General features: G+C 38.0%; 1 protein-coding gene across 1 annotated transcript in view; it reads right to left on the bottom strand.

Moving 5' to 3' along the window:
• Positions 1–544: 544 nt before the first annotated feature.
• LOC106139517 (protein TIS11) overlaps positions 545–13,120 on the bottom strand; it is a 36,887-nt gene continuing 24,311 nt past the window's right edge. Inside the window, exons 2-3 of the mRNA XM_013340983.2 lie at positions 10,718–10,753; positions 545–3,445 (exon numbers count right to left, since the gene is read on the bottom strand). Of these exons, the coding sequence (XP_013196437.1) occupies positions 2,720–3,445; positions 10,718–10,753 (762 nt within the window). The 3' untranslated portion in view covers positions 545–2,719. The remainder of the gene's footprint in view (positions 3,446–10,717; positions 10,754–13,120) is intronic.

The raw sequence follows: 13,120 nt of genomic DNA, 5'->3' as shown, positions 1-13,120 counted from the left end.
CAAGTACTGAGATGTCCTCCAGGGGAGCCTTGGGTACGGGCACTTCTTGTTTATTGTTTAAATGTTTTATATAATATTGTTGAGCATCTCTGGACTCGGAAATAAAAAATATTATTTGCAGTCACTGTGTAATTCGTCCCATATTGTATATACCTAGTCATGTCTATATGCCTTGCGGAGTAGACAGAGCCGATAGTCTCGAAAAGACTGAAAGGCCACTTTCAGCTGTATGGCTTTATAATGAAATTGAGATTCAAATAGTAATAGGTAAGCCCATCGCCTACACGAGGAAACTTTTACGACATCCATAGAAAAGATATGAAGTATGTAGTTCTAAAGTGTCGAAAATCACGTGGCACCCATAGGTATATATTTATTTTTATCCATATAAAATACCATTGTTTTCTAGCTATTTATTAGTAGTTTTCTTTCAATTATTTGGTTTTCAATTAAACACAGTATTGAATATATGCTTAGGTGTTAAAGCTATCGAAACAAAATTGTGGGTAAGGAAAATAAGGAAGGGAAAAAAATAAACAAAATGTAACATATTTTGACTATAATTCAATAAAAATGCTGATGGAAATAAGGAAAACTTATAAGAAATGTCAAAAACAAGCTTGAGGCTTAATCTTTTGTCCATAAGAGAATAGAATACGTAGTCATTTTTTAAAGATTAACTTATAATTGAAATTAAATAAAAAAATTAAATACTTAATCAATAATGAAATAGGTACTAGAGCTTTAATCTAATTAACTTTATATTAATATGACTGATGATATATTACTAACATAATGTTACAAAAAGTGGTTCTTTAATGTCGGTTAAATGGAGAAAAAATTAAATAAATCAGTTTAATGGTTTATAATTCGTAATGTACTGATAATAAATAATCTTTATGGACTTTATGAAAACGCTTACAACTAAGAAGTTTCCTTAACATTAGATACAAAATTATTATTTTTGTCGTCATCATGCAATTGAAGAAACTAAACGGATAATTGAAACAAAATAAAAAAAAACCATCCTGGTTCTCTGACTTCTACATAATTAAACACAAGCCCAAAATGGTCGAATGCTGTTTATTGACAAGTACCTACAAAATCGTAGTTTGTAGTATAATAATACAATACAACACGACGTGAGGGTACAGTCTCTTGGTAATAATCAGAAGCGTATCTTTCTGCATCTGTATCAGAAATCCTCCTACATATTGGTCCCTTAATTAAAACTTTATACTCTGTTACATAAATAGGTATAAAATATCACACTTTAAATTCAAAATTCTATGCTACGTCGAAACTAAATACTCAATTCTGTCAAAAAAGTACAAAAGTATAACCGTGCCAATTAGAATATAATATTCAAAAGAAGACAATAAATAAACAATCTATTTCTATGAACTAAAATTAAATATTTAACTGATTTTATGTATTTGTTTCATGTAAGGCACTGTTGGTGGGGCGCGAGGGGGCGCGGCGTGGAAGCGCGAGGGAGGGGCCGCGCCCCGCGCTCTCCTCCGCTGCACGCGGCAGTTGTACATAATAAACATGTTTTTAATAATATATTGGACTTATAAAATATTTATACAGGTTTCTACATATATCTGTGCTGGAACTTCGGGAGTTCGGCATACATTTTTTTAGTTTATCATTTTTCAGCGGGCGCTCGCAGTTTACTGAGCGCCGAAACGAGAAGAACTTAAGAGCGCGATACAAGGACGAAAAAAAACAATCACCAAAACTCCCAAACAGGTTTAGCTTCGCTGCCAGCCCTCCTCGCACGACGCAAAACGAAAAAAACGTTTGCGGACGAGTCGCTAGAGGCGGTCGTCAGGATCGCACCGTACCTTCCCAAATGGTCCACAGATCATTAAGATCGCTAGTACTGGTGGTAAGCTTAGCCATCATCTGCTTCAATTTTCATGTGGCGACACACGAGAAACTACCGGTCACGAGTTCCTTCGGAAAAAAATTTGCGATAAAAAGATAATTTTATTTTATTCATATACAAACGGATGCCGAGCTCACAAAGTTGAATCGGCTGATTCGATCCGACGTTCAAGGTATATAAAAGTAAGTATTTCATTCGATCAGGAACAGAATCAGACGATCTGTGTTTGTCAAACGAGCCACGTCCCGTCGACGCAGGCCTCGTCGGTATGCGGTGCGGCATCGCAACTCCTAGCTACAAATAATTACTATAGTTAAAGAGACTCGAAATAAATAATAAATTATTATCTTAAACCCTTAAAAATAGATCACGAGCGCCTTCTCGCGGTACGGAACCGAGCGCGGATAGGCAGTACGAAATAAATAAAATGTTCTATAAGCTAACTTTACAGAGACCACCGCTCGGCGGAGGATCGCTTCGGGAAGACTTCCGCGAGCTACGCAATAAATATCTAATAATATAAGGTGCCATTTACAAGTGCGTGCCAATAACTAATCATATATGTATGTAATCACTAAAATCACACCGCAAACGTTCGAGACGCCAGTAAATACTTCTTTAACTACATAAATTACAGGGCGAAGTAATTAAAGTGCATCGACAAACTGGAGATCATTCGTTGAGCGGGTGTGCAGATGCGCGAGGCGCTACGAGCGGGACGGCGCTCGGGCACGATTTGGAAGACGTCGAATTAGGCACTATGGTGACGGTCGAATCTTACGCTAAGTCGGTATAAGTTAACTTAGGACTAGGATAACTGCGGCCCTAGGCGATCACGAGATCACCGAATGCCGACGAGAGACGGTTGAAAACCGGCAGTCGCTCCTCTTCAGGGTCCGGTGACTGCGTGGGGCGAAAAGCAAACGCAGTAGTTTGCTGCGCAGGTGGAGACATCGCGGGAGGGGAGTGCGGCGTCAAGGGTGATTGCGGCGCAAGGGGAGAGTGGGACGAATGTGGTGAATGTGGCGAGCGCGGGGAACGAGATCCATCAGACATATAGGAAGCCAGGGAGCCACCAGACGACAAGGAAGCCAGCGATCCACCCGGAGACGACGGCTCGCGGCGTCGCGCTTCTTCCGCGTTGTGCACGAAGTGGCACCGCGGTCCGTAGGGACAGAAGCCGACAGAATGGAAGGTGCGGCACAACTCAGTCTTGTACTTGGGATGACGTTGAAGGTTTCGCAGTTCCCGGAAGCCATGGGCAAATTGACATTTATCGCCATATTTGCAGACTCCGGCCTCTTCGAAAGGTCGACAAAGTTCGGTCTTGTAGCGGCTGGTGGCGGGTGGTGGCGGTGTCGGTTCGCTGGTGGTGCGCTCGAGGCGGCGGTGCACTAGACGGTCGAGGAGGCCTGCGAGCGCCTGGTGCGCCGGCACGGAAGCGGCGCGCGCCAGCGCAGGATGCTGCTCCCACTTCACTCCGCCGGTTATTGTTCCGCCACTCACGGGGCCCATGGTGCCGTTCATAGTCTGCACTTGCCGGTTTTGGTTCTGAAATAGAGTTAAATAATTATTAATTAATATACTATACAAAAAGACTAACTAATAAGTGTCCAACGATTAACATAAACGAGATGTCAGTCTCCACAGAGAGCAAACACAAAAAAATAGGAAATCTCAAGCAAGAAGATTTTTTGTGAGATGGAATTGTGATAAAAACTACCTATTTCAAACTTTATTTTAGAAAGCTTTACTTGCTCGCCCTTATCTCAATTTCAAACTGTGAGGGTTTTCTTAAAAAAAGTGAACTATCTGGCGTGCTTGTAGAGACCGATACCTGCTAAAGTTAACAAAAAATGAACCCCGGGAAGCTGGGTCCGCCGTCTACCTGCTCGGGTTCATTTTCACTAATGGCCATTTCTACGTCAAAATGCTTAATATTTCCAATTAACGAACTTAAAAGTAGTAATATTTAGCCCTGGGGTGACTTGAATTTTAATGGCTGTTTTTATTACCACCACGCACTGTCGGTCCAGTCGCCATCATGAATAATTTATTTTGTTAAAAATCCAAGAAGGTTTCCATCAAATATTATACGACGTGGTTGTTGCCCGTTGACATGTAAATGTATGAACGGCCTTTTGTTTTTATGAAGTGTCGAACTTTAGAAACTGGTGGTACGCGGCATCTCCATAACAATGGTGTTGTGTGGTGTTGTGCAGGCGAGAGGCAGTTGACACTGCGCGGCGTTCGCTATCGCGGCTCGTATATGGTACATAGCCCCACCGGCGCCACCACACTCGCAGTGATTGTGCACAATTGTTCGAGTGTCGCGCGGCATCAGTGGTCGGGTCGCGACAGGAATTTGTTGTTGATGATTATACTAGCACACACTCGCTGTTAAAGCATATCTACATGCAGGGGCAACGGTCGATGGCTGTCATGTTAGATAACAGTACCGCTATGGTGTTCTATTCAAATCTGCTTGATACCTGTGACCCAAAGCAAACCTGTGTGTATGTATTTGTTATCAAGAGCTTTTATGCAACAAGTCAAAAAGGAGCTGAATCTTTTAATTGCGGATGATATATTTTATTTGGTTAAGACTATCATTAGGATGAAGCACAGAAGGTCAAATCAAAACGTCTCTTCGGAACACTGGTTCTATACATAATGTATGATCGCCACATCTTGTATGCGGCCTCAATCGATGTGAATGACACGTCATTGTATATTCTATTCGGCTCCGCCTCGTCCGGGGATCGTAAACACGCAAACACTTGTGTTTTGGAATACAACAGATAAATTATTATTAGTACTGGTTGGTAAATAAATACCAAAGCTTTACTATTCATACATTTTATTGGCAGTTCAAGTAAACTATCAAGACAGGAAACTATTAAAATAAGACAATTCTTCTTTGGTAATCACAGGATATATTAATATTCTTACAGTAGTCATATCATTGTTATAATATGTTTTTCTATGTAACAGAATTCAGCTTTAACCAGAGACAAAGTGAATGCTTTTAGCATAGCAATGACTATGAATATCCATTGTTCGCTGTGTGGGCATTTAAGGCGGTAAAGGTAGGTCTGTTACTGTCCTTCGTTGGAGATTGTCCCTCCTTCACTATAGACGCAATCTTTGCGTCGTTTACGTGAACGCTCATTGATTTACTGACGGAATAAACGCATGCTAAAGTAAATGGTAAATTTTATGATTGCGTTGGAGTTCAGGCAGCTTCAAAAACATTATAACGTATATAGCTATGGTAGCAATTCTACGAAATACAATACAAGAAGAAGAATATAACATATATTTAAAGCGCTTGTCTTCATAAATTTCTGTCTTATGAAACAATATGCCGAGTTCTAGTCAAAGGCGAAAGTGTAGCAAACAAATGAGCGTAGCGGTGTAATCTCGGGTGAAATGTTCTAGTGAAAAGCCAGGGGTTAACTGGTGGTCGCCAAGTGTTGAAGGAAAACAGCCGCGTTGTAATTAGAGAGTTATCAGAGCGGAACATTGGTTAAACGCTGCTTTCCATCGGACGTTGCGCCCGCGCAACCGAGCTCCAGGGAAAATTGTAATCACTGTCGATTTCAAATGGCCGCGGTCATTGCGTTCGAAACTGAGGCCAATCAAACGAGGCGACTCCGTCGACCACGGTGTGAACTGTTTATTATAAAAACATATGTTTAGTTATTAACTGACGTCAACAGTTTACATGTTACGGGGCAACAAACTAATCCATAACACGCTAACGGCTGTTTGTTTGGTAAATATAATTTTAAGTGAAGTTGATATGGTGTTGGTAGAATTTCCAAAGCCGGGCACAGGTCGCACCTCGTGTATCATTGTGTGTGGTTTTAGTTAGCACGTCGTATTGTCAACGAGGCAAACACGAACGTTCCAGCCAATTTGTTTGAACTGTCTATTAAATGAGCAGTCTATGCAACCTAGCACTGTAGAAAAAAAGATACCTATCCACGAAAAATACTAAACTTCTGGTGCCTGAAGCAAGCCAAAAATGTGAAGAAAAAGAGCAGTTCTAAGCTAGAAAATACCACTCACAAAGTGTAAAAACAAGGCAATCTGCTAACATTGAAAGAATTAAGATAATACTTCTTCCATTCTTTTAAAAAGACTGGCAACTAGAAACTAGTGTTGCAAATTACTGACATAATGAATGTCATTTAGGAAAAAGAAACAATATAATACGGATAAGTAAAATAAACTGTAAAGATGATGTATTAGGTAGTTTATTGACCTGGGTAAAGTACATGACTACATGTGTTATTTACGCAAACAATCAGTGAAAATTTACACCTTCAGCCGAGGCTGTTATCTGAAGTCGACGTACTAAAAATACATAATTTTCAGATAACCTCAGTTCCTCTTGAGGGCATCGGCATCTTACATTAACAAAGAACGTGGATTTAGGTTACGAGTTTTCAGCAGCTACAGGCAACAACTGTATTCTGTCTGATTTAATATTCAAATATGCGGATCAAAAATATGAAACTTTGGATAATTTACACCTCCTTTTAATATCGGAGATAGGTAATTATCATTATGTGATTATATTAACTGGGTAAATATGTTTAAGTTTTCAGTTGCCACAAATGCAAGTTGTTAACGAGACTGCCTCATAACAATTGACCCTGCGACGAGTACATACGCATACAAGAGAACTCTTTAATTGCTTTTTAATTGGCTCTAATCATATAGGTAATTTATTGAAATCAACCGTTTTGTCTCTGAATTCGTTTTGCTAGACTGTGGCTATCATATTTCAGTGATATTTAAAACAATACCAAATATTAAATTGACTGATTTATTACTTTCAGTTTTGGAGGTTATATTTTAATATTCACAAGTTATGATACCGACAAGAGGTTCATTTCTCTGGTACCGAGGGTCTGGCCGATTGGTTCCATCACGTTTATTGAATGATTGCGCGAAAATAAGTGCCGAGATGTGGCGGCCCCCTCTCACATCGTCTTAACGATGACCTCCCAATCATGGCAATATAGTCATTAACCTTTCAGTGTTTCGCGTTCTTGTGTACAGTCAGCGGCAGTGAAACCAGCTCTTGCAGCATAGCAGGCGCGACGCAATTTTTGTCGCGCGAAAAACTATCGCTGTTTAGCTTTACTTATTTATATTAATGTCGTGAAACGGGACAGCGGTAAAACTACGTCGCTCGTGCCTTGCTACGGGAGTGCTGTTCATATGTAGAATGCATGCATAGCATTCTGCTGATTAGTGTTCTTGCATAAACTCGCTACATACATACATAAAACCACGCCTCTTTCCCGGAGGGGTAGGCAGAGACTACCTCTTTCCACTTGCCACGATCTCGCTACATTTTATTAATACTTTTACTCTTGGCTGGTATTGTCCCAATCTTACCAAATAGTTGATCACATATTAACCATATTGTCCGGTAGATATATCGCAACGGTGTATTGTTTAAACTAATGAAAGTGGTACTTAATCCTCCAATTATCGAAAACATGAAACATTGCGTCTGCATGCGACATGACATGTAAACAAGAGGTCATGATTCATACAGTGAGTGACATTTACTGGTCACTTTCAGTACAATAGAAACATAATGATTGTACTGAATGACGCATTGTGTCACAATTAAACGCCATTTCATAATTAACTCAATATACATACGTATATATATTTTACATAGTTCGTACTTAAATATGCTTCTTATTTATGTTTCACATGTTCATAACACAACAGAGACACCGGCTGGACGTTTAAAAATGGCATATCTTTAAATATGTACATATAACGCTATAAAAACAGCCGCGTAATAGGATAATAGTGCAGTGCTCTCCCGCTAAGTGTGATATCTTAAATATTACCATTAGAAAACCACATGTTGCATGATACACTCATTTGTGGATTAAAATTATTAAGTACTCGTTTTCCGCTAACTAGTAATATGACAACTATTTTTAGAGAGATTATGGTTCTGCTCGGTTTTATAGGTTTAATAACACGAGCGGTTTATAGCAGGATGATATAATAGTGGAGTATAGGTGTCGGTTTTAATTGCAATAAATAAATTATACAAGTCTGAATTTAATGTACTTAAATGAAACAAAACGTTTGTGAATGTAACATTGTAGCTTTGATGTATTTATTAAATATTTGTTACAAAGGAGCGCAGAATAGAGCTTAGTCCCAGGGTGACCGACTAAATGCTACGCCACTGAGTTTATAGTTTTAGCGCAAACTAGTTGCAGGTAATAAAAGGACCTGATTTAAGCAACAGCCAATGGAACCGAAGTGGGCAAGCTTTAGATAATTTAAGTTCAAAAGGAAAACAAGCTAAGCTTTCAAGTGTAAGATATTGTTACCATGCGAAATGTGAGCGTACGGCTTAACAGAACGGCGTACGGTGACCGTTCTCATAGTTAGCGACTGTCAGATGAGTAACACCGGACGCACGGCGTACGGCTCGCATGCAGATGGCCACATATACAGCGTGATTGCAATGCGAGAACTCCACCGCTGCGGTATAAATGCCGTCACATGTCCACCGCGCCTTATTTGTTATTTAAATCAGTATCATATTTTTATAGCAGAGTATATTGAATGATGGAATTAAAAGCGGTAAGTTACTCGCCACATAAACATCTACTGTTTGCATATTTATGACATTTTATTAGATTCTTAGGCCAACCTATTGGCTTACAAATTGGTAAAGATCACTTCTATTTGTAACAATAATGAATAAAAGTTGCCTGAACTCTATACCCAGACTGGCTTTAGATGCAAAACACGTCAGTAATCGCTTGGCCACATACATAGTGCGACAGTAAAGACCGACCACAACTTAAGAGATTAAGAAGTTCACAATATGTGTCTTCGGCTAGTTGTAGATCTGTTCAATATGTTTTGATTTTCAGCAGAATAAGTCCTCATCAAGATCTTGAACTTAATTTATTAAGATTTTATAACTAGGTAATAAAAGTAACGAAGATCTTCAGTAGCTATAATAACAGAAGCAGAACTCTAGGCAACATTTTTGCTTAATAGCAATATTTATTTTTAATGTTACAATGAGTAAAGTGAAACGAGCTCAGTTATTGTCATAGCTCGCAAGTCCACATCATTCGTAGATTAGCTTACACATTCAGTATTCAGTGTTTACTGCGCACACGCCGTAAAGACGAGGTGGAGAGCGGCCGTAAACCGAGTGTCAACAAAGGGCGTCGTTCAAGACCGTCGTGTTTACCCCTCGGCCGCTCAAAGAGGAAACACGTCCCCCTGCCGGGCCGCTTTTAGCACCTCCTTATTTATAGATACAACACAACGCTGTTCCGAGGCCGATTTGCAGAACTAAAAAGGTAAACATTGTTGCTCACGATGGTGGCAGTCAATAACACCACTATTCTCGAAATAAAGCCACAAGGATCAGATATAAGTTTTTATGATACCAGCGTACATTTTAAACCATAAACGCAGTTATGTGCGTCGTGACAGCGACTTGCCATTGTGTGGCCGTCGTTAGCGGCACCACAAACTACGCCTGCCAGAACCTATACGTTGCAATTCCTTTGTCCATGCGATTTTTATTGTTGCGTCACTATGTACTGCGTTATACTTTCCCCGCAAATTATAACGTGATTCACATTGTGACGATGAGACGGAAAACGTTTTGCACAAAGATCATATTGTATAAATACACAAAGTAAAATTATCTCCATAGTTCCTTGTGTATTACTAACTTTTTACACTAGTACTGTATTAGATTTACCACTCTTCAGGTTTTGTACTAAAGGATTCCGAACACATAACAAAAATAACCAGAAAGTGATCCCGTTCTCTAAAACATTGTTGCTGAAGATTTGATCATAAAATTTAAACAAAGAATGAAATGATAGAAAGTTCATCATTCCATATCACGGACTTGACAACAAATTGTATTTAGTAGGAAAATAGAACTTTATTACTGAGTAAAGACAGTGCTTAGTGAATGTAACTAATGACTCGGTAGGTACTGGCATATTAGTGGCGTGCTCAGCAGTTACATTTAGAACAACGACTTCTTTGTCTATCTTGATACTCGCTCGTCTACCAACTTGACCGCTCATATTACGAGGTCAGTGTCAAACGACCATTTGCATTCATTTGAATACCTAACATGATATTAACAGTTCTTGTTATGGGTATTTACTTAAGTTTTAAATTTATTGCAGTGGAGATTTTAGTAACATTTTCAGGTTAAGGTTGATTGTAAATCAGATTTGTAATAAATTTTATTCTAAACTGGGTTAACTTTTTATAATAGAATGATACAAGCCTATGGGATCCAATTTTCGTAAAACATGAATCTCTTTTGTACTTACTACTCACGTGCATTAGAAAAATAATAGTATTATGGTAATTTTATTTTTTGTATAGAAGGAAATTACATTAATGGAAAAGCGAGCTTCACATTTAAACATTACAATTAAGTACGATCATAAGAACTTAATTACCATCTAACAAACCCGTCACTTTTTTCATTAGACACATAATATTTATCTAACCTACAAGTCACCTCCTAGTATCATTTACTTAGTGAATAAATCTTTATGAGCTAGAAGACAACGACCTGTTAAAACAAACATGGAGATGGCTCTGCTTTATGTTATAAGAAGTTGGAAAGAAATAGTGATTACTCAATGAATTTTATTAAGCTTTTTGACAGATTGTAAAGGTGTAAATGAACCTTAATAAGCAGTTTAAATATGTAGAAAGTAATGAACCATAAATAAAAGAATTATTTGTTGAATAAGGAAGACTACTTACGGAGGGCGATATTCCACCATCGTATTCTGGTGTCATCTGTAAAATGAAAGAAAATATTTTAGAATAAATAGTTTATATACTTAATTAAAAAAAATAAAAAGCATTTAAAAAAATGTTAAATATATAATAAAAATAAACTATTTTTTAGAATGAAAATGAAGTGGATATTAAATCAAAGGAACCTTTTCGGAAATTTCAAGTGATAACAAGAATACGGAACACATTCAGAATTTATAGGAAGATTCTTCGAATTCACATTATACAAATCGGTCGGTCATTATTACCCAATCATCTTCTGATAGGTAACTGGTTAATGTTTATGACGCAAGTACAAGAGTAGTAGCCACTTGCTTAAGGCGAATGTCTTCTATGCAGTATCATGGTATACGTTAAAATTTAAACAAAGACGCCAATTATTTGTATTATATAAATATTTTGTAAAAATTGCAACAAGCTAAGATAAACTTGATAATTTTACCTTCAAAGAAACAATTAGTTATAACATTGGAAGAAAGAAACAAATAGAAGACATTATTTTTGAAAGTTTTTTTAAAATAAATAGCCTTAGTCATTACAAGCTCTGTGTGGTGAGTAACCTTAACTCTAGTTGGAACCTTACTACCTACTTATTTATATCTCATAGACAAGGCATTCTCAACCGGTCTCCGTTGAAAGCGACAGCACTTCCTACAAGAAAGTAAAACCTTACTCCGCTACCCGTCCGGAAAACTCGCGGGCCAGCCGATGTTATGGAACGATTAGAGTAGCTACTAGCAAGATTGGTCGCTGCGATTATTCTGCTTGCTGTAATTGCCTTTATAGCTGCTATTACACTGGAAGCCGTTTATTATGCTACAAATATCTATAAGTAGTTTATCATTTATGAGGTTATGCAATACCGTCGTAAATATACCTATTAATATATATTATCAACAAGACCTTTGTTGTCTTATTAACAGTCTTATTATGTAGGAAAGGCCTGCTAATGAATTCAAATACAAATTTAAAAAAATACCAGCAGTGGTATGCGAAAATCCTAAAATTTTCCGCCTACTACCTGGTAACGACCATCACAACACAATTAACAGTATAACTTGCACGTGGAAATCACTGAACTACTGACAATAGTATTACGCCACCAAGTATAGACGTGCGGTGTCATGACCCGAGCCCGTAATGGGAGACGTCGATTCTAACGCAACCGGGTGATCTCTAATTGAACCCGGCAGCGCGCGAAGGTCTTGCACGGATCACGAACCTATAACACAATCTTATTGACCAAAAGAGGTCTGCTTGTTATAAAATAATAAGCCTTTGATGAATACTGTTGAAATTAGACAAAGATTCAAGATAAAATCATAAATATGCAGGTAGGTGAATATAGTTATCATGTTATACGAATAAACAAGGTGAAATTATATCGGAGAAAAAAACTACAATCAAGTTTTAGTAGAAAATGTACATGTTCTTATACTATACGAGGGCGCCATATGCCAGGCCAAAAATACCATTCAGTAACAAGTTCCGTAACAGTTGAGTAAAGGCTATGTTATTGCTTACCAAGTTACTTTTCTGCTAGTTTGAACAGTGATTGCCAACAAAGAACTAAGAAATAAATGGCCATAAATAAAGGTTGACATATTAGAACCACTAACAAAGGCTGACCAATGTCTAGGCAACTTCGTATGATAAGACTTTCTTTACAGCTGTGATACATAAGAAGCCCTTTGCAGTAGATAATAAATTGGTGTTGAGACCGCACCTACTCACACACAGTCCATACATCAACCGCCTAAATTTATAGCATTTTAGCAACTATTACCACGACATAAAACCCAAGTGGGTCCACTGATCATTCCACAGCTACAGCCAGTACATAAGGCGCCTCGGGTTTGCAACGAGCGACGTGATCAACGAAGCAATCGGGGCCACTTGTGCTAATGAAACACTTCAATTGAATTGGGGACATTAATTCAGCTGCCGTATAGCGATACAAAATAATATTACTTTTATATACATGGAAAGTTACGAAGATCGTTACCGTTCAAGGAAATGTGCAATAAAATGATGGGGTTAAAAATTAATAAGGCTCATCCAAAAAAAAAAAACAAAAACAATATATTCACAACTCTATCTAAAATTTATGAAGTAATGACAGATTTTGATCTTGATGAATAGATTAGGTGAGTCTAACTTCCAATGTTGCAACTTCTCAGGTGGTGGCGATGCCATCATGAGTGGATACGATACGTTTGTACCGAACAAGACATTTTTGATACACTCGTATTATTACGACTCATATACAAGAGGCAAACGTCGTTATAAATAAATAAGAGTTTAATTACTCTGTTAAAACGATGATGGTCTACACATATGACGACGATCGGATAATTTAAAAATAAA

This window comes from Amyelois transitella, chromosome 15, assembly GCF_032362555.1.
Source record: "Amyelois transitella isolate CPQ chromosome 15, ilAmyTran1.1, whole genome shotgun sequence".
NCBI lineage: Eukaryota > Metazoa > Arthropoda > Insecta > Lepidoptera > Pyralidae > Amyelois > Amyelois transitella.
This window is presented reverse-complemented; position numbering and strand designations above follow the sequence as displayed.